The sequence below is a fragment of the Haliotis rufescens genome, unplaced genomic scaffold (assembly GCF_023055435.1).
Source record: "Haliotis rufescens isolate VD_foot unplaced genomic scaffold, xgHalRufe1.0.p SCAF_61, whole genome shotgun sequence".
Taxonomy (NCBI): Eukaryota; Metazoa; Mollusca; class Gastropoda; order Lepetellida; family Haliotidae; genus Haliotis; species Haliotis rufescens.
In genome coordinates this window covers 863,470-887,942 of record NW_025964346.1, presented here as the reverse complement: position 1 = coordinate 887,942, position 24,473 = coordinate 863,470, and the positions used below count along the sequence as shown (strand labels likewise).

The window sequence follows — 24,473 nt, the reverse complement described above, 5'->3', positions numbered from 1 at the left end:
CTCCACAGGAGAGAATGAAATAAATATAGGATCAGACTTTATAATTCTCAAACATAAATCATATCTTAAGTCAGAATATAATGGACAGTTATTGAGAAAATGTATCTCATCTTCTACAGCTTTGTTATTACATAATTTACAAATTCTATCCTGTAAAGGCGTGATAGGTTCAGCAAATCTACCAAATTCAACTTGTAAGGGTAATGTGCCGCAGCGTAACTTGCTTAAGATACTACGATGAGAACTGTTCATAATACATGTAACATAGGATTCAGCAGACAGCGAGTGTTTGAATAATCGATATGTACGAAGCTTATTTCCATTTTGTAAACCTCTATCATTCCACAATTCTGAATACCAATTATGCTCATCTAACGGTAATAACTTATATTTTAAACGGGTAGAATCTAATTTGGTTAAATGCAGACCATCAGAGACAGTTAGATCTAAAGTATTAAGCAAAGCCAAAACATTGTTTACCCAGGATTTACGGAATTTTGTAGACCATTTTCTAATCCAACAAAGAAGTCGATTGGGATCGACCGCTTGAATTCGCCGCCAAAAACGAAACGTTTCAATATGCTGTTTTGTAAGTGGGCTCGTCCACCCCATTTCGCCACAGACTGATAAATTAGGAGTTTGGTTATTAACCGCAAGGAAGAAACGAGCAGCTCTGTTTTGAACAGAATTAATACAGCTGAATTGCTTGAGGCCCCAGATAGCCGAACCGTACGAAAGTATAGGCTGAGCAAGATTATCATACAGTTTATTAAAAACTGAAAATGATATACCACCCGGTAACTTATATTTACAGATAAGAGCACCAAGAGCTCTATTTGCTGATGTTGCCAATTCCTTAACAGAATAAGTGATATCCTAATGCTCATGAAGCCAAAATACTAAATATTTCCAGGCGTTAATAATGTCAGTGTGAGAAGAGCCAATAGTAAAGATAAATTCCGATCTTTAAACAGATGGGGGCCTGAAATGAACAACCTTACTTTTTTTCACATTTACTTTTAAACGCCATTGTGCTGCCCAGCGAGAGATAGTCTAACATGCGCTGTAAGAAATTTCGTCTGGAGCAATCAAAGCTACGTCGTCCGCGTAGAGTAAAATACTTAACATATTATCGTCCACCTGAATACCACATTTAAGTTTATTAATTTCCTCTGCGAGATCGTTAATAAATACCGAAAACAATGTCGGAGATAACACACATCCTTGTCTAACTCCAGAGTGAATGAGTGAGTATGGTTTTACGCCGCTTTTAGCAATATTCCAGCAATATCACGGCGGGGGACACCAGAAATGGGCTTCACACATGTCGGGAATCGAACCCGGGTCTTCGGCGTGACGAGCGAACGCTTTAACCACGAGGCTACCCGACTCCCCCCACCCCCCCCCCCCCCCCCCGACATTAAAGAAATACCTCGATAACTTAACGGATCGCGTGGATTGGTATCTGTTTTTTTAATCGGGTTAAAAATGCAAGTGCGCCAAGTTTCTGGACATGTATTGTTTTCAAAGCAAAAAGTAAAAATACTTAAAAGAATGTTGGTGCAAGTGCTGTTCCTGAGCGCCTCAACTGGGAGTAGGTCAAGGCCGACTGCCTTTCCACGTTTTGCACGTGCAATAGCTCGCTCGGGTTCCGCACGTGTAATTGGAAGATCCAGGTCAGTAGTATCAAGTATCCAGTCATTTATAACCCTGTTGTTTGCGATCTCATTTTAAACCGAACTCAAATGGTTATCATCCAAATCCAAGGAAGAGCTCTCCACAAATAAGGACAAATAATCGCTTTGCCATTTATTCAAAACCGTGGTTTTCTAAAAATAATACACTACCGTCGCAATACCAAACCTACCTATAGTCTTCCACAATCTACGCGCGTTGCCTTGATTATAATTGTCCAATAAACGTTGCTGTTCAGCTTATTGATACGAACGTTTATGTCCACTAGAATTGTGTCAAAATATTTATGTTCCTGAGCAAAATTGTGCTTCAAAACTTTCTTTCGGACAGATGTACATTTAAGATAGCATTTTTCAGTTTCGCATGCTTTGTCCCATTGCTGTTAGAGCTCTAAACACCAGTGAGGTTGACGAACCGATTAAGATTTGTAAATAGATTTTTTTCAGAAGTGAAAGCAACACTGTCTAATTCTGAATACATAATCGACCAGAGAATATGTAAATTATGTAACCTAAATAAGATAGAAGATGAGAAACACTCCCTTTTGTACTGTCCAAATTATCAGAACGAAAGGCAGATACTTCTTCGAACACTAGACCTCCAAATCTGCCAAAATGATAATAAAATCCTAGCAAATATCCTGAACCCCTGTCCTGAAAGTGCAAAATATGTTTCACAAACTATCTCCGACATGTTTATTAAAAGAACCTCTCTTATAGACAACATCAAGATATGACCTTATGATTAGTATGTCTTATCTGTACAGTATCACCATCATTAAATTAAGTACACGCTGCCAGCCACCTCATGATATATATATATATAAATGTTTATACACTATGAATGAAATAATATGTAATATTTATATATATAATGTACATTATGTATATATACCTCTCATGTTGATAGTTATATTTAATCTATATGCAGTTAGTTTGTACCCTGCCCTACGAGGGTGTTCCGTACAATAAAAAATTCTTGATTCTTGAATTCTAAATGATACAAAATCTTCATAACCTGTATTACTTCACGGGTAGTAGCATAGGGTCAGCAGCGCGTGTAATCTGTGTGTGAAAGCTTGACAACCCATTGCTCTGAACAACGCTATCAACCCCAACCCCCCCCCCCCCCTCCCTTGATCCCGCAGGGACACACGGCCGCCTTGCCTCTGTGTCTCTCACCCCCTCAGTCTGTGTAGACGGTCAGGCCGATTGTCCACGTTTTCACCCGAGGCGAAACAACAGCGCCACAATTAGTGTGAAGAAACTCAACAACAACGGCCAGTACTTGCGGAAAGGTCGCAATCGACTTTCGTTATGGCGAAACATTCTCCTAAATAATCTCTTATACACTTTACAGTGAAGATCACACACAGAGGCTGAACTTCCGTCAGTCAAGCGAGTAGCAAGCGCCAGCCAATCATAGTTCGTGGAAGATCCACGTGACATTGTGAATAAACATCCTATGTAAGGCGGTTATATTTAGCACACACACACAGGTAGCTGGCACTTAGCGAGGTAAAATGACGGCCATAAGGAGAGGGACAGTTGACGGTGCGGGCACATAAATGTTTGACAGACGGGTGAGAAGTCATCAAGATACATATCCCTCCATTGGGACTGAGATCAGTGGGACAGTCAGCGACCTGGGAGTACCGCGAGGTAGCTACAAGTTGGACTGACGACATTGTCAGCGGTTCATTGATCAGCGACAAGCCGGACATACCTGAGCGAGATGTTGTGAGAGTGAGAGTGAGATTGTGTCACTTATCAAGTATACGGACGATCAGACCCACTCATGATGAGTATATTCGGTTGGAGGAAGAGTTTGGCGATCAGCGAGTCGGACCCGACTTACAAGGTACGGTATCTGGGGAACGTTCAAACGGCCATGATGAAAGGCGACGGTTGTGTGGACAAGCCCGTGTCAATAATATGGAACAACTACATGCGGAGTTCCCACCCTGGCCTCGAGATGAAGCTCGTCGTCACAGGCTCCGGACTCAAGGCGTACACGAAGGAGCAAGGACTCACGGAGTACCGAGCACACAGGATCTCGTACTGCATCGCTCATCCTCAGTACCCGAGGGTGTTCGTCTGGGTGTACAGACACGAGGGGAAGAAGATGAAAATGGAGCTGCGTTGTCATGCTGTGCTGTGTAAAACTGAACTGAAGGCTAAGTCCATGGCACTCCAGCTTCACGAAAAACTCTCCTTCGCCCTTAAAGAGTTTCAGAGAGACAAAGTTCGGAAACAGAACTCCCGACTTGTGTTGCAAAGAACCAATTCCCTGCCCAAAGCGGGATCTGTTCTCCCTTTGAGGAAACAGATGTTAAGCACAGCTACAAACTTCAAACCCCCCGTGAGTAAGTCAAACACCGCTCCCAAACTTGGCGCTATAACGGAGGACTTCGAGGAGTGTGAACACGAGGAGTTTTGTGTGTGTGAGGACTTGGGGGAGTGCGACGAGAACGACAACCTGGAGAGTGCCAGTGAGATGGTGGCGGCGTTGACGCTCCACTCCGACACAGCCTCCCTCCATACACTCAACCCCGAGTGCCTTACAGACCGCATCATTGACGTCGAGATCGGCAACGACATCGACGAACTTCGTCAGAATGAGGAAATTAAATTATGTCACGGAAACACGGACTCCGATGAAGAAAGTGCGGAGTCTGGGTTTCACGACCAGGATCAGGACCCGAGGGAGGGGTTGGGACTTGTGGAGGAGGGGGAGGGAAGCGTCTGTGAGCTACCCTGTGGGGACACGCCAGAAGACGATGGGGATAGCACCAACTTATAATGGATACAGAGGTAAGCAATCAGGATTTATATCTTGTGCTCCTTCTGAACGAAACACTTATGTCACATCGCAGATATGTCACCAAATATTTTAATACCCACTGCTCATATCAGGGCTAGTTGCACGGTGATTACAGGAAGGTTGCACGGTCATTTCATGGAAGTTGCACGGTCGTTAATGGAAATTGCACGGTCGTTAATGGAAATTGCACGGTCGTTAATGGAAGTTGCACGGTCGTTTCATGGAAGTTACACGGTCGTTTCATGGAAGTTGCACGGTCGTTTCATGGAAGTTGCACGGTTGTTACGTGGAAGTGCACGGACACATACATTGTAGCTGCTGTCAATGGCCTTGTGAATGGATGCTCACAATGTTGACCACTGTCCTGACTCCATGACACGCAGACCGATGTGGACACAAAGGCGGTGACGTCCCCTGCCGTTCAGCTGCAGGTCCTACAGTGAATGTGACTTACAAGACACAGTGACTTACAATAACTGCCCCCTCCCCCCCCCCCCCCCCCCTCCCACTCCTAGCTCCACACCCTATCCCCCTGGACAACGGGCGCGGTTCCCGAGTTGTGTGTGTGACCTGTGTTTTCATCTTGCTCGGATGATGGGATAGGTGCTCATACTATCAACCACCGGTTGGATTACGACCCCTGTGATGCGGTTGATGTATTGCCGACTGGGACGTACAGGAACATTCCTAGACTTTACTTCCGTGTTGACACTGCTCTTTACTAATCAAATAATATCGACATCGGTAGCATAGCTGTAATTTATCACACCGCAATCGCCATGTAATTATATCTGTAAATAAACAAGTCGAATGTGATACTACTTGTAATATTTGAAATATGTTTAGGCATCTACACTGCCTAAGTCGGCACATGTATTCAGTTTCAATTCAGTAACAATTTCCTTGTAACCAGGCAAGACTTAGATTAGTCATGATTATATATATCGTGTTAAACATGAATGATTTGTGAATGTGTCAACAGAGATAGCGACCTTCCCACATTCAACAGTAGTTTAGGCCTGATTGCCGGTGAATCATATCAATACGGTGTTGTTGCATGTGTTGTGTAGCTGTCTATTGAAATAGAAATGGCTATTTCCTGATGAATAGTCATTTCCCGCAAAGGTCTTTATCTGCTTGTTGCAATATTCAGGATTTATACTTCCTCAACCGGATAATTGTATGGCACCCTCTTTGCACTTGCAATCTGTCTGAGTAACTGTATACAGACTAATGTAAGCTGAGACCTTTGGCAGCTCTCTCATTGCACAGGGGGAGTTAGATTTATGGTTTGATGCGAGGCTAAGCGTTGTAAGAGAGCCGTCTTTGGGGCGATGTATTGTGAACAAGATTGGTGGTGCACGCTCACCTTCACGTGGAACGGGCTGTGGCAATGGTGGCGTGCGATAAGTGCCGATATTTGCTTCTGTGCTAGTCACGTGATACTGCGAGTATCGTATCGGCAGGTCATGTATCGATGTTAAAGTATGTGTAAGGGTAGCTTGTAAATTGTAGTAATATTTATTGTGAGACTTTTTTCTGCTCGTATGTGACATTGTGTCAAGACAATGTTTATCAAAGTGCTCAGTCTACTTATTGTTGCCACTGTTGACTACTGTTCACAGCCTTTGATGGTGGATATGTTTCCTGAACGTGCCGTGTGTCGACCTGTCATATTTCCTGTATCGTCCTGTCATATTTCCTGTATCGTATCACGGCCTTATAATGAAGATACATCGTATCAAGGCATTACAATGAAGATACATCGTATCAAGGCCTTACAATGAATATATATCGTATCACGGCCTTAAAATGAAGATATATCGTATCACGGCCTTACAATGAAGATGTTCCGTATCACGGCCTTAAAATGAATGTATATCGTATCACGGCCTTACAATCCAGATACATGTTGGTATATGTTGCCCATGCTATCAACCACTGGTTTACTCGACCAAGACTCGATCGTCCACTGCCGCCGTAGTAAAGCTGACAAAAAATGCTTCCTGCTGACAAAAATATTGATTCACCCACACATAAACAATTACTGATTTTGTGAAATAGTTTGTATAAATGTATAAAATCATAGCCGCCATATTATGTCTTTCAGTGTAAACGTATTTGTGCTCGACCTGTAGATGCAGCCACGCATTTTCTGGTAGTCATCCTGTGGGTAAATAGTGCTTGTGTGGGGCTGGATGTTAAACAAATACATCAGCTGAGCGATCCTAGACCGTTTCCTTTCATACACTCCGCCCCATCATGGCTACAGTGTGTGGAGGCCATATCTGGTGCCCCCCGCCGCGACACTGCCGCGATATTGCTTACAAGCGGCGTAAAACAACACTCACTCACTAATATACTCCGCCGCGCACTTGTTTCTACCTACATAAACACGTACGACCCAGTCGTCTTTCACCACCGTTCACAGTTTAGAGTTACATCCCCTTGGAGTGCCAGGATCTTATATTTATAGGATCGCGTGTTCGAATCCTATTTTATCTCTGATTCTGTCCTTGGTTTGTCTGCACCATGATTGTGGGTTTCACTAAAGTGGTACATGTCTAAGGTCTGCTTTCCCGTCATATAAAGTTGACGCGCTGTGGTGTGACTGAAACATGGCGCTGTGCAGAGTTGCGTCCCTTGCGCACGCCATAAACCTATGATTGCGGGTTCGAATCCCGGTTCGCCCCGATTATGTTTCTAGGTTTGTCAGCACCATACCCGTGCTCGTGGGTTTTACCAAAGTGGTAAACGTGTGAGACCTGCATCACTTCGGGATTTCCTCCCAAATTAAGCTGACACGCCGTGATATAACGGAAACAATGTTAAGAGCGGCGTTAAACCCAACTCACTCACTCACTGAAACATGGACTCGTTAATTACCTTAATCACCCTACACGCTATGCATTCTGGGAGAACCTCTTGTAAGGAAGATTTATGACATATCGCGTACTTGTTCAGTGTGGACATTGCGGAAAAAGTTTTGACTCTTTAGGTATTCTCGTGTATGGAGTTGAAGATACATATTTTCATGTTGGCGTCTTAATAACCTATTTTGAAATCTGTTGTAAGTCACACGACTGCATGAAGCTTGTGACTCTTATCGTGCAACCGAAAGTGCGGTTGCCCTGGCTGCATGCAACCTGTTCATGCTGGAACCATTTGAATAAATGTCGGTGATCAAATCGAGACTAAATCATGTGTTAAACTAGCCAGTAATTTGTTTGCCTGAACTTACGCCCTGGGGGTGACCTTGAGACAACGTGTAGCCATATAATCTGGGTGTGCAATCTGGGCGTGCCGCCGTGAGTATAATAATGATTGTTTATGTCAATGTATCCTAATTACCTACACGTATTGGTGCCTTTGATGGGCGAAATCTAAACAATGGTTGATATAACGGTATCCGCTTTTGGTGACACCAACCTATATTTAGCTCATGTGATCTATACAGAGTTATGCCTCTTAGCCGGGACAGGATCCACTGATCGAAAGTCCGAATCTTAGATCATCGTCAATGGTCTGTTCTGACCTAATTAGCGGTGTATGTTTGTATTCTGGCGGGTGTCTGCTTCTGGGGTCATTGGAACGTGACCTTGGTCTACACGGGGCTCCTCGTTGAGGGGAAATGAGATGCGGAAACTGTCACAGTTTTATGTTTACGTTAGCAAGTTTTAATAAAATACGACCACACCGAACCAAGATGTCGTCGTTATGTCGTATGTCTTCTGTCTGCCATGACATCCAGTGTACCACACGTGTAGTTTATCATTTCGAAAGTTTAATGTTGCTTTTAGAGCCCCGGACGTCAAGGACGGCAACATCCCTGGCGGCAGACGCCATTGTGGCACGCGGTATGTCGACGAGGGGGAATTGTTGATGAAGGGAGTTTATGGCGTCATTCGATCTCACCCGTCGACTGACGAGTCATTGTGATCTCCCCCCTCAGATTCTGATGACTAACGGTCGGTCGGACGGTCGTTCGTTCGTTCGTGAGTGAGTGGGCGACTATGCTTGTCGTAAGCGGCGACTAACGGGATCGGGTGGACAGGCTCGCTGACATGGTTGATACGTGTCATCATATCCCAGTTGCGTGGATCGATGCTCCGGATGTCATTCAATGGATTGTCTGGTCCAGACTCGATTGATTTACAGACCGCCGTCATATAGCTGGAATATTGATGTGTGTGGCGTTAAACAAAAAACAACAACAAACAGTGAGTGAGTGAGTGAGCAATAATACACGTTAATATTACATGAGCTTCAAACTGTTACAACGTGGCGAACCCGGCTTAGCGTAGTGACGAACGAACACTTCAACCATTTGGCTAACAAACTTCGTTTTCAACATGCCTTGGAGGTGGGAGAAGGGAATGTGCGTGTGCGAGTGTTTCGCGGGTCGGTGTGTGTGTGTGTGTGTGTGTGTGTGTGTGTGTGTGTGTGTGTGTGTGTGTGTGGGGGGGTGATGTAGTGGCGGATGTGCACACGAGTCGTAGTAGTAATTTAGGACCAGGCAAGTACGGGGGTCAGCGAGCTGCGATGTATGTATTCTATGGGGTAGAATATTCACTGACGGTTTAATGTGTAACTTTAAAAGGGGTGGGAGGTCCTGATAGGCCACGTGGTGCAAACCAACTCTCTTCTTCAGAAAGTAAATGTTGTATTGAAACGTAATAGGTAGACGTGCTGTTACATTGAAACATGTCCATGCTGAAATCTGTATTGTTATTTTAGACTCAAGGCAAATGTAATGCAAAAGCATTTATCGCGGATGTAGTGTGAGGCTCTATCAACAGTTATTCAAACCTTGCATGAGATGCATGTTCACAACATACATGTAGACTAATATATCTGCATGGAACGCGGAGCGGCAGTGTGAACAACAAAACAGGTGATTTGAGGTATTGAATTATTCAACAACACATTCAGGTCACAGTGTTCGGCGACGTTGTTAAACTTTGTCACTCGAGCGTTTGTTTCCTTGGCTTGCTGCCCAAACCACGCTCAGCTATACGACATATCAGCTCCTTGAGGTGAGCGGAGAATTTGAATCTGATTCAGATAATTTTTACCGATAGTGTCGCGTGTTTATGAGGAGTTAATTTTATTCTTAGGAAGCTTAAATATTAATGAGGGTCTTAAACTGCGGTTTTATACATCTCCATATCAACTCCGCGAGGCGATGTTGCGGCAACCCGGTGCGCCGAGTTGGGTCCTGTTGTGTGCAGGATCCGTTGCTACTTGCTGAGATTATGACCCTTGGATTATCAGCCTCGGTGTCACAGCTCGTGGGTATCCCCAAAGTGGTAGCTGTCTCCGACCTGCATCACCAGGCACATTCCAACTCCATCAGGTTCACAGTCATGGTGACACTTGTTTCTGAGCATAACTGTTCACAGCTACTCTCTGAGTATCTCGGGCGGTAGGGTAGCCTAGTGGTAAAAGCGTTCGCTCGGCACGCCCAAGACCCGGGTTCGATTCCGGCATGGTGCTTTGTGTGGAGCTCATTACTGGTGTCCCCCGCCGTGATATTGATGGAACATTGCAAACACGACCTTAAACCATACTCACTCACTCGCCATGTATCTATGTAATGCACCAACAACTGCTGTATGTTAAACAGGTCCACAAGAGAGGCGACTATACTTGCCGTGAAAGGCGACTATACTTGCCGTAAAGGTCGACTGTGCTTGTCGTAAGAGGCGACTAACAGGATCGGGTGGTCAGGCTCGCTGACTTGGTTGATGCATGTCATCGTATCCCAATTGCGTGGATCGATGCTCATGATGTCAATCACTGGATTGTCTGGTCCAGACTCGATTATTTACAGACTGCCGTCATAAAGCTGGAATATTTAAACAACAAACAAACAAACAAACAAACTGTAACCACCCTGAGTGCCACACGAAGCACCCGTGTCGCTGATGAATGCTGCATTGTTCCCACCTGTTGGCGTCTGGGTCATTGAGTGCACGTTTACACACAACTTAAGTCCCCTTGTCCAGACACACGTGGTTACAGTGTAGAACTACCCGTTTCCTCTCGAAATGCATTATCTAATAATCTATCATTGCACCAGCAGTCCAAATGCTTTTATGACTAGTTAACTGTTTGTGGCCTGCACGACAGTAGACACTGCGTGGTCCAATCGGCCCGGTGTTGGTGGGTTGATTGGTTGATTTTTGTTTAACGCCGCACTCAGCAATATTCCAGCTATATGACGGCAGTCTGTAAATAACCGCGTCTGGATCAGAGAATCCAGTGATTGATATGAGCATTGATGCATGCAATCGGGATACGATGACATGCTTCAACCAAGTCAGCGAGCCTGACCACCCGATCCTGTTAGTCGCCTCTTACGACAAGCATAGTCGCCTTTTACGACAAGCATGGGTTGCTGAAGACCTATTCTACCCCGGATCTTCACGGGTCCAATAGGCCCTGGGACCTCTCACTATGACACGCAACACCTGAATTTGGCGATCAGCCAGCACGAGATTGTGACCTGGCTTACCAAGCAAGAACGATGTAAATAGAAATTATATATTTATATATACCGATTATGTATACATATTAAATGGCGAGATTATTCATCTCGTGTAGATCTGACACTCCCATGTTTATGAACGTGTTACAAGTAGGTGGACACATTGATATATATTACAAGGACGGAACTGTTGTGATTAGATTATATGGGTGTGTTATACATGAGAGGTTTCACAAAGGGATCTAAGCGACACGTTTACGTAACTCCCATATTTAAACAAAGGCAGTGGAAGTACGTTTATAACGAACACGCTTATAACGAACACGCTTATAACGAACTGACGGATGTCATGAACCATTTTTGGTCCCGTCCATTTGCAGTATATATGCTGAACATGTGATTATAACAAACTACGGTAATAACGAACTAAATTTAGTTGTCCCTTTGAGTTCGTTATAACCGTAGTTTACTGCAGATACAGATATACCACTCTCTCCCATCACTCCAATAGGAGTGGCTCATAGTTCCCCTGAGTTATATTTGACCTACCTTTGTATGAAACAATGAGGTGAGACTTCAATATACAGACAGGCCGGGTCTGGATTGTCTCTTTATGTTACAAAGTTAACAGGTTTTAAGTTTTCCTCTAGCAACGCCGAGGAGTACCTGGTGTTCAAAAAGATTTAAGTAATATAAGTACCTACCCTTATCACTCACAAGCGTTTTCAAACACCCCCCCCCCCCCCCCCCCCCTCCCCCGCACCTCCCCCCTCCAAACTTAGCCTTAGCCGTCAAACTACACACATTCCCCGACACTTCACCCTCCCCTCCCTCCCCACATCTATACAAAATAATAACTGTCAAGTAAACACACACGTTGACTTCGCACACTATGCAACTCTCCTATTCGACCCAAACTCTCGCCCCCCCCCCCCCTTCCTCCCGACCCTGGAGCACCCACGGTCTTAAACTTCGGGCGAAGAAACTAGCCTGCAGATCTCTAGCCCTAAGCCTGTCACATAGTAACCAAAAAATACACCTGTCGTCACAACAGGAAGTGCGCAGGACTTGTACTCTCTGCTGACATCAACGTGTCGGCTATCTCACGGTCACGTGACGTCAACACCTGTCCCGCCGTGTTCGGGTTTGTGGTAGCGTTGTTAGACTTGTTTTCATATTCATAATGCTGAAACGCATGTATTCTTTTTTAGGTTTGTCCATCTAAGTGCTTTGAGAGTTGACACTAAAGCATCGGAATCACAGGGGAATCAATGGTAATCAATGTGGAATATCGTTGTCAATGAAGCGGGGAGACAGAGGCCGGGTCACGTGACAAGAGTAGATCACCCACGAACACTGTTTAACACTGCTAATCGAGAACGGAGAAAACTGGCATTCCGACTTAGCTTTAGTATTGTGTTTCACGTGCAACATTGAATTGTCTGATGGAGAAGGGAAAAACGAGAAATGTTTTTTTTAATGATCGCTTTCCTTACTAGTAAATAGGTTCGAATCCCTGATCGCCCCGATTCTATTTCTAGGTTTGTCAGCATCATACCCGTGCTCGTGGGTTTCACCGAAGTGGTAAACGTCTGAGACCTGCATCACTTCGGGCTTTCCTCCCACATTAAGCTGACACGCCGTGATATAACTGGAATACTGTCCATAGCGGCGTTAATCCCATCTCAGCAACCACGCTTGCCATAAAAGGTGAATATGAGTGTCGTGAGAGGCGACTAACGGGATCGGGTTGTCCCGCACGCTGACTTGGTTGATGCAAGTTATCGTATCCCAATTGCGTGGATCGATGCTCATGGTATAGCTGGAATATTGCTGAGTGCGGCGTTAAACAACAAACAAACAAACAAACTAATCCCACCTCACTCAGTCCCATGTATTTATCTGTCATGAACGGACGGTAGTGGTAAGTGTCCTTGCGTAAGTCGGTCAAAACGCGCACCAATCGACTAAGGCGCCGCAATACGATGTGGAGAGTTGCGTCCCTTTGGCATACCAGTAACCTCTGACCGTGGTTTGAGTCGTGATTCGCCCTGGTTATGATTCTAGGTTTGTCAGTACCATAACCGTTGTCGTGGTTTTCACACAGTACCTTCATCACCTCAAAGCGGCGTTAATCCAAACTCACACAATTGCGCAACTCCGGCACCAGAGATAATTTTTCTACTTGACCATCGTATGTATGTTGCATTGATGTTATCTCATAGCGAGACCATCGTATGTATGTTGCATTGATGTTATCTCATAGCGAGACCATCGTATGTATGTTGCATTGATGTTATCTCATAACGTGACCTCGTATGTATATTGCATTAACATGACCTCGTATGTGTATTGCATTAACGTGACCTCGTATGTATATTGCATGAACATGACCTCATATGTATATTGCATTAACTTGACCTCGTATGTGTATTGCATTAACGTGACCTCGTATGCATATTGCATTAACGTGACTCCGTATGTATATTGCATTAACATGACCTCGTATGTATATTGCATTAACGTGACCTCGTATGTATATTGCATTAACATGAACTCGTCTGTGTAATGCATAAACGTGACACTCGTATAAATGTTATATTAACGTGATCTTCGTATGTATACACCAGTAAGGCCATATATGTGTATATTGGACAAACGTGACCTTCGGATGAATATACCATCAACGTGACATGATCCATTGAATGCTTGATTCTGTCGTCCATCAGATGACGCACATGCTATTACATGGGTTACGGTACTGCTGGCAAGAGGCACGGGGTGATTAAGTCACATCAGTGCTCTTACGTCAAGTCCGTTTCTCTCCGACTTTTGTATGTGGTAATTCCCTGACACGACTCTAATCTTACAAATAGCCACGAGGAAAAGAGGGCATGTTGAACCAGACGTAAGTGGCATTGGTAGGAGTACAAAGATTTCATGACGCCATATTCATCTCAGTCTATATATAAATGCAGTGAAGACTCTTGATCTGTGGAGACGGAGGGTCAGCGGAGTGATTGCTTGAGCGTGGCAGATCACCCAGACGGGTACTATAGGTACACAGTAGGTGGCCCGTGCTGTGGTTTTTATTGAGCGTGGCAGATCACCCAGACGGGTACTATAGGTACACAGTAGGTGGCCCGTGCTGTGGTTTTTATTGAGCGTGGCAGATCACCCAGACGGGTACTATAGGTACACAGTAGGTTGCCCGTGCTGTGGTTTTTATTGAGCGTGGCAGATCACCCAGACGGGTACTATAGGTACACAGTGGGTGGTGCGTGTTGTGGTATTGCTTGAGCGGGGCAGATCACCCAGACGGGTACTATAGGTACACAGTAGGTGGTCCGTGCTGTGGTTTTTATTGAGCGTGGCAGATCACCCAGACGGGTACTATAGGTACACAGTAGGTGGTCCTTGCTGTGGTATTGCTTGAGCGGGGCAGATCACCCAGACGGGTACTATAGGTACACAGTAGGTGGCCCGTGCTGTGGTTTTTATTGAGCGTGGCAGATCACCCAGACGGGTACTATAGGTACACAGTGGGTGGTCCTTGCTGTGGTATTGCTTGAGCGGGGCAGATCACCCAGACGGGTACTATAGGTACACAGTAGGTGGTCCGTGCTGTGGTTTTTATTGAGCGTGGCAGATCACCCAGACGGGTACTATAGGTACACAGTGGGTGGTCCTTGCTGTGGTATTGCTTGAGCGGGGCAGATCACCCAGACGGGTACTATAGGTACACAGTGGGTGGTCCTTGCTGTGGTATTGCTTGAGCGGGGCAGATCACCCAGACGGGTACTATAGGTACACAGTGGGTGGTCCGTGCTGTGGTATTGCTTGAGCGTGGCAGATCACCCAGACGGGTACTATAGGTACACAGTGGGTGGTGCGTGTTGTGGTATTGCTTGAGCGGGGCAGATAACCCAGACGGGTACTATAGGTACACAGTAGGTGGTCCGTGCTGTGGTATTGCTTGAGCCGGGCAGATCACCCAGACGGGTACTATAGGTACACAGTGGGTGGTCCGTGCTGTGGTATTGCTTGAGAGGGGTAAATCGCCCAGACGGGTACTATAGGTACACAGTGGGTGGTCAGTGCTGTGGTATTGCTTGAGCGGGGCAGATCACCCAGACGGGTACTATAGGTACACAGTGAGTGGTCCGTGCTGTGGTATTACTTGAGCCGGGTAGATCACCCAGACGGGTACTATAGGTACACAGTGGGTGGTCCGTGCTGTGGTATTACTTGAGCCGGGTAGATCACCCAGACGGGTACTATAGGTACACAGTGGGTGGTCCGTGCTGTGGTATTACTTGAGCCGGGCAGATCACCCAGACGGGTACTATAGGTACACAGTGGGTGGTCCGTGCTGTGGTATTGCTTGATCATTGCTGAATGTCACTGGTCCGACAGTATATGTCGATGTCTCCATGACAGGAGACAAGCGCGACGTCGTTTGTGGCACTCCTGCCGACGTTGGTGTACACGTTTGTCGTGGTTGTGAAATGAAGACAGCTGAATGTCGGTTATCGTGGAATACCTAAATCTAAGATCTCAAATCTTTGAAGAGGCATGTCACGATTTAACGGCTATTGACTTAAGCTTCGTTTGGCTTGAGACGGTAATCTCAGTTTAACCCAACCAAATACACTTACACTGAAATTATCGACAGGTTACGTAATATTTTCAAAGTCAAATATTTATTTTACATTAATAATGTATGTCTAAATGCGTTTCATGTAGCATCATACAGGTCAACGACCATTGTTCCAACTCCCTGGACATGTTGACGAGTGAGAGATGACCAGTATTACGTATCTATGCACGGAGTGGACTTGACAACATGGACAACACGCGTTAAAGACTTGAAGTCGACAGTGAAGACACATCCCTGGGTACTTTATGTGTACTTTTCTCGCTAATCACTCTCACTCCTACAGTCGTATTTCAACATGGCCATCTTAATGTCCAGGTAGACGATCCTGGCTACATATACAACGTTCCTATCTTCACACGTGTATACAGTGAAGACATATGAGTGGAAATATTATTGTGGTAACCCTTGTCAGACTGTGGGGCCATAAATAAAGCGTGACAGTAAGGGCGTCATGTACCCATACAGCGCTCAGTCGCCGCCCCAGGTCACCACGCTCTAACCACGGCATCACCACGCCCTTACCACGCCCTCACTACAAGGTCTGACTGTGGACCATTGACCTTCAGATTCGAATAATTATTTAAAACATTTACACAGAGAGATTGACGAGACGTGATGGAGGCGGGTAGCTCAGTGGTCCAAGCGTTCGCTCATCTCGCCGATAGCCCGGCTTCGATCCCCGACATTGGTATAATCCGTGAGACCCCTATCTGGTATCCCCTGCTGTCATATTGCGGGAATATTGTCAAAACGGCGTAAAACCATCCTCAGTGATTCCAACCTTGGATACACGTCACTATTCTGCATAGACTATGTTTGTTTGTTTGTTTGTTGTTTAACGCCTCAGTCCGGGAGATGATAACGTCTAATCATAGTGATATTTGTTGATGTGTTTCCTTCCTCTATTTACAGTTGCCGTTTCGTAATCCATGCCGCAATATAATATTTCCCTCACAACGATCTACTGATTATGACACTTTCAGTTACGAAATATGAAGTCTGTTCTAGGTCAAGGTCAAGGTCAACCTTTGTTTATGATTTCTGAGAATGTATTTAGTCGAGTTGTCCTGAAATATTTATTTGTGAATTTGTTCGTACGATCACAGGGTGTAACAGATGCTCTGGTTTCTTATGTACATTCATGTTTGTTTGGATGCAGAGAACTGTAAGTGTAGGATAAGATTCATCTGCAGCGCGCGGGGGGAACGTGCCCTCATTAATTACTCGCCATATACCGGAGGTGCTAGGACGGCCATAAGGACGCTCGCCTCTGGCCACAAGATGGTGTGTAACCTTTATACATTTATATCCCATTAGCCTGATGCGAAATATTGAAACACTCACGACCTTTCCTTGACCCGACATGGTTGTGGCGTCAGTTCGCCATTAATTCATTACACCATTACAAATATTCGGCTGGCTTTGTAAGTCACGTGACTTTATGTGAACTGAATGTTTGGGATTGTACTTGTTGAGGTTGGTATAATTGTCACGATTAATCCCCGATCAGGGCTGTTAGAACAGACAACACGTCCACGATCGTGTATTGTGATGAATTACAACCAGTTATCTTTGAATCGTGTTAACGAATGCACGTGAGGAAGTATATTTTGCGTGACGTCACAATGGCTGTTGACAACGTGATTTTCATCATGTAACAACTTTATTTTTACAAACCGATTTTAAGAACTACACGACGAATACAACAATACACGACACTTCTGTACAACATGGTTTAGATCCATTCATCTGTCATACAACATATGTCCATACTACGTCCCGTTAGTCCGGAACCCCGGGAATCCGGGCGATGACGAATTTGGGACGTCTCTGTCATCGGGAGGGGCTACTCAGTTCCCATTGTTCTTTAAAGAGGAAATGCTCATGATGTCAATCACTGGATTGTCTGGCCCAGACTCGATGAAATACAGCCCGGCGTCATATAGCTTGACTATTGCTGAGTGCGGCGTTAAACAACAAACAAGCACACTTTAAAGAGGGACTTGTCAGTGCTGATTGGCCATCCCAGCCTGGTTGCTCCGCGACCCGTATTCAGCTTGTATGAGGAGAAAACCTTTGCAGCTGAGGATAAAACGGATTCCACAGGTGCACGTTAACAGAGGTTATTAACTACAAGGTGTAACGCTGGGCGGAGCACCAGACGTGGAGTATGGGCGCCATTTAATACGGACAGTGTCATTTGGATTAACAGAATGTCACTGGCTGTGTATTTTATTGCATTCCAACCAAGGAAGTGAAACATTCCAAAATAAATAATCCATCCCAAAGTCTATAGGAAAATACATAACACAGTAGGTTCACTTGTTATGTTCAAACAACATGGGATATAAGTGTCATTGGTCTCACGTCAACAAAGTCTTGTAGCATTGGCAGGGGGACACCCCCCCCCCCCCCCCCCCCCACACACACACACACACACACACCCTCCAACCCTCGTTGCTATGGTGATAGACGAACAGGAGTCGGTAAGGTGGTCTTAAACCGTCACACAATGATACAAATACTTATTTTGTTTCGCTATGTTTGTGATGGTGAGTGAGTGAGTGAAGATGGTTTCGTGATCATGTGATTCGATAACGTCATGTTCGGTCTGGGTAAATTACATATTATTTACGTAGAACACATTAGCTACTGAAACAGTCGGAACCCCTTGTAGGATAGGATAAATATAGCTTTAACCCGCCTTGAAGCAGATTTGCCTGGTACAACGATGATAGCTACGTGGTGAAGTAGTGAGGACACTTCAGTCGACATGACCCACTCACTTTGTGTTATCAGCTCCAATACATTTTGACTTTTCACATTTCCTGAGTCTGGTGAAGATAAGGCTGAAGGACGCGCTCCATTTCTATTCTATTCTCGGACATCATGTGCCGTGTCAAGACGAGACACCTGGTCTCTCTCTCAAATGTTGACAGTTATTGGCCTACTGCCTGCTAACTGGCTGCCATAGTGTTTCATTGGAGGGAGCGAGTACTGTTTTACGCCGCTTTTAGAAATATTCCAATTTCACTGCGGGGGACACCAGAAATGGGCTTCACACATTGTACCCATGTAGGGAATCGAACCGGAGTCTTCGGCGTGACCAGCGAACACTTTAACCACTAGGCTACCCGGCCGTCCCTGTTTCACGGGAACTAATCGGGGCGGTTGGGTAGCCTTGTGGTTAAAGCGTTCGCTCGTCACAACGAAGGCCCGGGTTCGATTCCCCACATGGGTACATAGTGTGAAGCTCATCACTGGTGTCCCCTGATGTGACTTTGCTGGAATATTGCTGGGAGCGGCGTAAAAACATACTCGCTCACTGGCACCATGATTAACTGGTATAGCCAAATGGTACAGGGTTCGAATCTCTGATTCATCCGGATTATGATGCTTTGTTTGTTGGCTCTTCATCCTTACTTATCGGCAAACACGTGACCCGAGTCACTTTTGTCTCGTCTCGACCATGAACGCCGCCATTAAACCTGACTCCCCACCAGCTCTCTCCGCCTCTGTTACACCATTCTTTGATATACCACGGCCGGTGAACCAGAACTACACCTTGCATCATGCTTATATTTTATAATCGAACCCGGACCTTTCGCATGACGAGACAACGATTTGACCACTCGGCTACCTCTTTCCTTGGATGTACTGTCACGTGACCGACATGGGCGTCATCCATGCCCATCCTCTCTCATCCCGGATGTTAATCATGCGCCATGACTCTAGTTATTTAATGTTCAAGGAGTTTTGAGTAAATGAGAAAGTGAAGTAAATTATGTATCTTAGACAAAAGACAAGCTAATGTATGGGATTCTAGACACGATAACCATTACATCTTTCCGTGACTGTCTCTTGGATTCCTGATCTGGTTGATTCTTGGAACACGATGCTCATGGCACTCGTTACCAGTGAGGAACTGAAAGTAGGCCTGCTGATTGGTCAGCATAGACATGAAATACCTTGTGATTATTGCTGTCTATGTGAGTAGAGTATTGCTGTCTGAGTTAATGTGATATTGCTCACTATTGCTTACTGCTGTCTTAGTGAGGATGCCGACGAGCCGACGAGGGTGATTTGTTGAAACTATCCCCGTCACTCACTCACTCACTTGTGTTCTCACACATTTCCTCCTCGCCCCCCCCCCCCCCCCCCCCCCCCCCCCTGCATGTCGTCCCCCTACCCCCATTCGTCCCCGTGACCTGCTGTAGTTGCACAACAACGCGCAGGTCTGACGGAACCCCGCGGTCAAGCGTCGGTCAAAGTCGCCGGACACGCCGGATGACGGATTGCCCATTCCGAAACCTTTTCTGACTGATGACGTCATCGGAACCATCTGAGTTGCCCCCAGTCCACAGAAAGCCCACTTGCCGCTGTCACAGTGTAGAAAAACTGACAACTGTGTTAACGACTACATGTTTAAAACCTGCTTTTCCAACATCCTAAAGTACTTGATCGCGGACCAGATACAAGTTGTTTTGACAGTAAGATTGAATAGTTCTCTGACGAGATGTAGGTGGCTGAATGTATGTCTGTGAGTAGGTATGTTGATGTGTGTTTGTGTTTGGGGGTAAGCTAGATGTATATGCGAGTTCATATAGGTCGGACGGCCTCATCCAACCCAGTGCGACTGGTATGTGTGGATGTGATCAACACCGAGCCTGGCCATCAGGCATGTTGTTTACGGAAGCACGTCACTCGTCTGGACCCTTTCGTCGAGTCCCTCTTTGGAAATCTCAGGCAGAATAGGTCAAGAGCATATCGCGATGTTCACCCCACGGCTTTCCGGGTTTCCAGCCTCTGGTCTGTTCAGCCCTGGCTGTCCACATTCTGCCGTGGTCAGCTGAATCGTTGGCGACCATGGAGGATCATCGCGGCCCATGTATCTTAGTCTCGACCAGACAAACCAGTGATTGAAAGTAAGATCAATGGGGTCTCAGGGCAGATGAACTACACCGTCCGATCATCCGATCCCATTTTAGCGACTCTCACAGCTGAAATGAGGGAACGTGACAATGCTGCACGTGCACCACGCGTGACGTGTTTTATGGGACTGATGACGGACCGAGGTCCACCACGAGAATGTACAGACTTGCTTTGAAATATGAGCTAAGAGAATCTGTGGATGTTCACTTAGACCTGAAGTAAACAGATGTGATTTATGATCCCCATTGTTGTGTGGAGGTCGGAACAAAACACTTCCACCCACATGAGCGTCCGCTCAGCAGTCGCCTACCCACATGATACACTTACACTAACGTTTGACACGACGGACCAACACACTAGTCGAGGTTTATTGGACGCTGACACTTTGATGGCAGTCCTTTAAACACGTGATTTGTTTTCTTCCCGTTTCCTTGACAGTATTACATTTGCCTGCTGCGCAGTTAGAACGGCGCCTTTGAGAGAGAACTCTGGTCGACTTTGACACATGACATGTCTGTGGAGCTCCCTGGAGTCGTGGAGCTGGCGTGTGTTGCAGTTTCTAGTTATAATGTGATATTATTGTATGAAACACATGGAATTCGCAATTAGGCATATGATGTAAAGTCGTTACTAAATGAATGCGACTATGGGTATGTTTGGCAAAATCAATGCGTACCTACCAATCGAGATTCCTTTTTGGTATCTATACGCCAAAGACTTAAGGATAACTACTTACATGGTCATCGCATGTTTTAAGTTCAGAAAAAAGCAAATATTAAAGCTTTTTGAGAATACTCTGTGTTTGATGTCAATTTTAAAAGATTTAGAATTAGTTTAGCACAATTTAGATGCAGCTCTCATAGACTTGGGATCGAAGTAGGCAGACATAGAAACATAGCCAGAGAATTGGGAATATGTGAGCAATGTGGTTAAATGTGATTTAAGATGAGTCTCACGTCCTGTTAGTCTGTCCAATATACGACCATCTAAGAAGTAAATATATTGATCTGCCTTTTTGTGTACAATCTACTCAACAACAAAATATATCGATCATGTCAACAACTGATGAAGATACTCTAAACCAATCTATCAATGTTCATTTATCATGCTATGTTAATGAATATGACCTGTTAAACGGATCTGTAACCACTCCCGAAAACATAATTGTACTATGGGCCTGAGGCCTTTCAGTATGGATTAAAACCTATCCTTATCCTCATCCTCATCCCTATCCTCATCCTTACATCACAGTCGAATATGGACAACAGGCCGATAAATACTGGAAACTGAATGAGTGTGTGTAACATTGGTTGAAATTCATTGTTGAATGAGTTTGAATCTGGACTTTTCACCGCGTATGAATACATGCAACTATGTTCAACGAGTATTTTATTTTCTCAGTCCCACATTTGACCCAAATGTGCATGAGAATGTGTGTGTAACATCATTGGTCGAAATACGTTGTTGAATGAGTTTGAATCCCGGAAGGTTTTTGGACTTTTCACCGCGTATGAATACATGTAACCATGTTGAAGTATTTATTTTCTCAGTCCCAAATTTGTCCACATGTCATGGCGAAATGGATACCACAATACTTAGATATAAAGTTTGGTCGATATTTGTCAGGAGAGTTTCGATTTCGATTCTTTTCCCCCCATTGTGTTTATTTACACAGGTTCTGGACATCGACGCAGCAAATCTCAAAACACTGAAACTGATCACTGGCTTGTAGTCTCTGGCAAGGCATGTGAATAAATTACTAGGTCTCTGTGAAGAACGGCGTATTTGAATAAACACTTTCAAATATTATGTTAAGTCACGGACCTGAGTTAGCCTTGGTATTATCTCTTGTATTGCTAATTCAGAAAGTTGTATGTCACATGATAAAAAGTGATTGCGTTTCGAGAACAATATACCACCACTTGTGAACGCAGCGTTCTACAATGTACAGTCGTGACATTGATCTTCTCGACAGCTGTGAGGTATACACTGTATCTGGTGTGTATTGACCGCAGCATGTGTTAGTGTAGCAGCTGGCCAGATTTCCACAGGGTAGTCTATTTACTGACTCATAGCATAACATACGCTCAGGTACACGTGCGGCATACATTTGAGTGAAGGAGTATGGTTTTACGCCGCTTTTAGCAAGATTCCAGCAACATCACGGCGGGGGATACCAGAAAAAGGCTTCACACATTGTACCCATGTGGGGAATCGAACCCGGGTTTCGGCGTGATGAGCGAACGCTTTATCCACTAGGCTACCCCATCGTCCCACAGATTTTAGGATTGTTTTACTGATGAAGAGGGATGGGTAGTCTAGTGGTTAGAGGATTCGATTCCCGACATGGGTACAATGTGTGAAGCCCATTTCTGGTGTCCCCCACCGTGATGTTGCTCGAATATTGCTCAAAGCGGCGTAAAACCATACTCACTCACTCACTCACTGATGAAGAACTTTGCTGATTGTTTTGGTAGGTTGGTATTGATATACCTTTGTCACAGCAAAGCACAGCACAGCATTGCACAGCAGAGCACAGTATACCACAGCAAAGCACAGCACAGCACAGCACGGTGCAGCAAAAGGCCTCAAGAAAACCTTTTCCTTTATTGTAATGAAAGGCGTGGCCCTTTGTGTTCTGCCAAATCGCGGTGCCATCAAATCCTTACATTAATATTGACAGCACCATCTTGACGTGTATAATTAGATGTTGCTGCTGCTGTCCTGCAGGTGCGTGTCGCGGTGATCACATCACTAGACATGACATCGTTAAGAGACTTGTAGCTTTGGTATGCGGTTGCAGATTATGACATTTTGATTAATTGTTCTATTACTTTCTCCTTGAGAGCACTTGCTTCGCTGTACGCCTCTCGCGATCACATATCAAATAACGACGGTTTGTGACAGCAGAAATGTTTCACTGTCGCCAGTGTTTATGTTGTACAGGTCGGTGTTCTGTTTGACTAGGACCAGACGAACATTCTTATGCGTGAAGGAGTTTAATCGATTTTCCTATCTTGAACATTTCAGTGTTTGACGGTAGGGTAGGTAGGGTAGTCTAGTGGTTAATGCTTAGTGCGTCACGCCGAAGGTTAAGGTTCGATGCCCCGCACTCTCCCGCCGTGATATTGCTGGAATATTGCTAAAAGCGGCTTAAAACCATACTCACTCACTCACTCCGGTGTTTGACCTGTGTTGTTGTGAAGTCAAACAGTTGTTATGTTTGAACATGTGGTCTCTGTCTGATTTAGTGGAGTCTGTTTCTGGTTTGGCCAAACGTTTCAAAGCGATAACAAGAACTATACTCTCTCGTCGATACAGGTGGCTCTCACTGTTGTAGAGAACACGTTGTATTGCTGTGCTCTACCCCTTGTCGTGTACTGGTCGCGACAAGATGGCCCCGTGGGTGAAGGTGCTACCGTTATGAGTTATCTCCCTTAGCTACCAGGATCCGATGGTCATGGGCTGACTGGTGGCATCATCACTGTAGACGGACAGCCACAGTTTACTGCGGGGATAGACGACCAGTAACCTATGCTAGTTGTAAGAGGCGACCGAATAGATCGGGTGGTCCTGGTAACATCGTACCCCGACGGCATTGATCGTTGCTCGCCATGTCGATCACTGGACAGCCCGGACCGGAATTATTTACAGGCGTACTGGAGTATTTCTGGGTGTGGCGGTAAACAAGGCGATAAACAAACAATCAGTAGTAATGTACAGACAGGGTCTCCCTGAGGTTGTCGTGGGAACCAGTCTCGCATTATAACAGGTTCCTCAAACAGATACATGAAGCGAACTTCAGGACAGATGTCGTTGCGAGACTTTACTTTAAACGCACAGCCGTCTTCGCCATCTGTTGACAAACCCAGT

General features: G+C 45.2%; 1 protein-coding gene across 2 annotated transcripts in view; it reads left to right on the top strand.

Annotated features, from left to right (window-relative positions):
* The first annotated feature begins 3,162 nt into the window (after positions 1-3,162).
* LOC124114446 (protein FAM43A-like) overlaps positions 3,163-24,473 on the top strand; it is a 46,819-nt gene continuing 25,508 nt past the window's right edge. For both annotated transcript variants that reach the window (XR_007218832.1, XM_046475009.2), the window contains exon 1: positions 3,163-4,508. Coding sequence is in view for 1 of the 2 variants with exons in the window: in XM_046475009.2 (XP_046330965.1) it covers positions 3,493-4,497 (1,005 nt within the window). In the remaining variant the exon portion in view is untranslated. The remainder of the gene's footprint in view (positions 4,509-24,473) is intronic.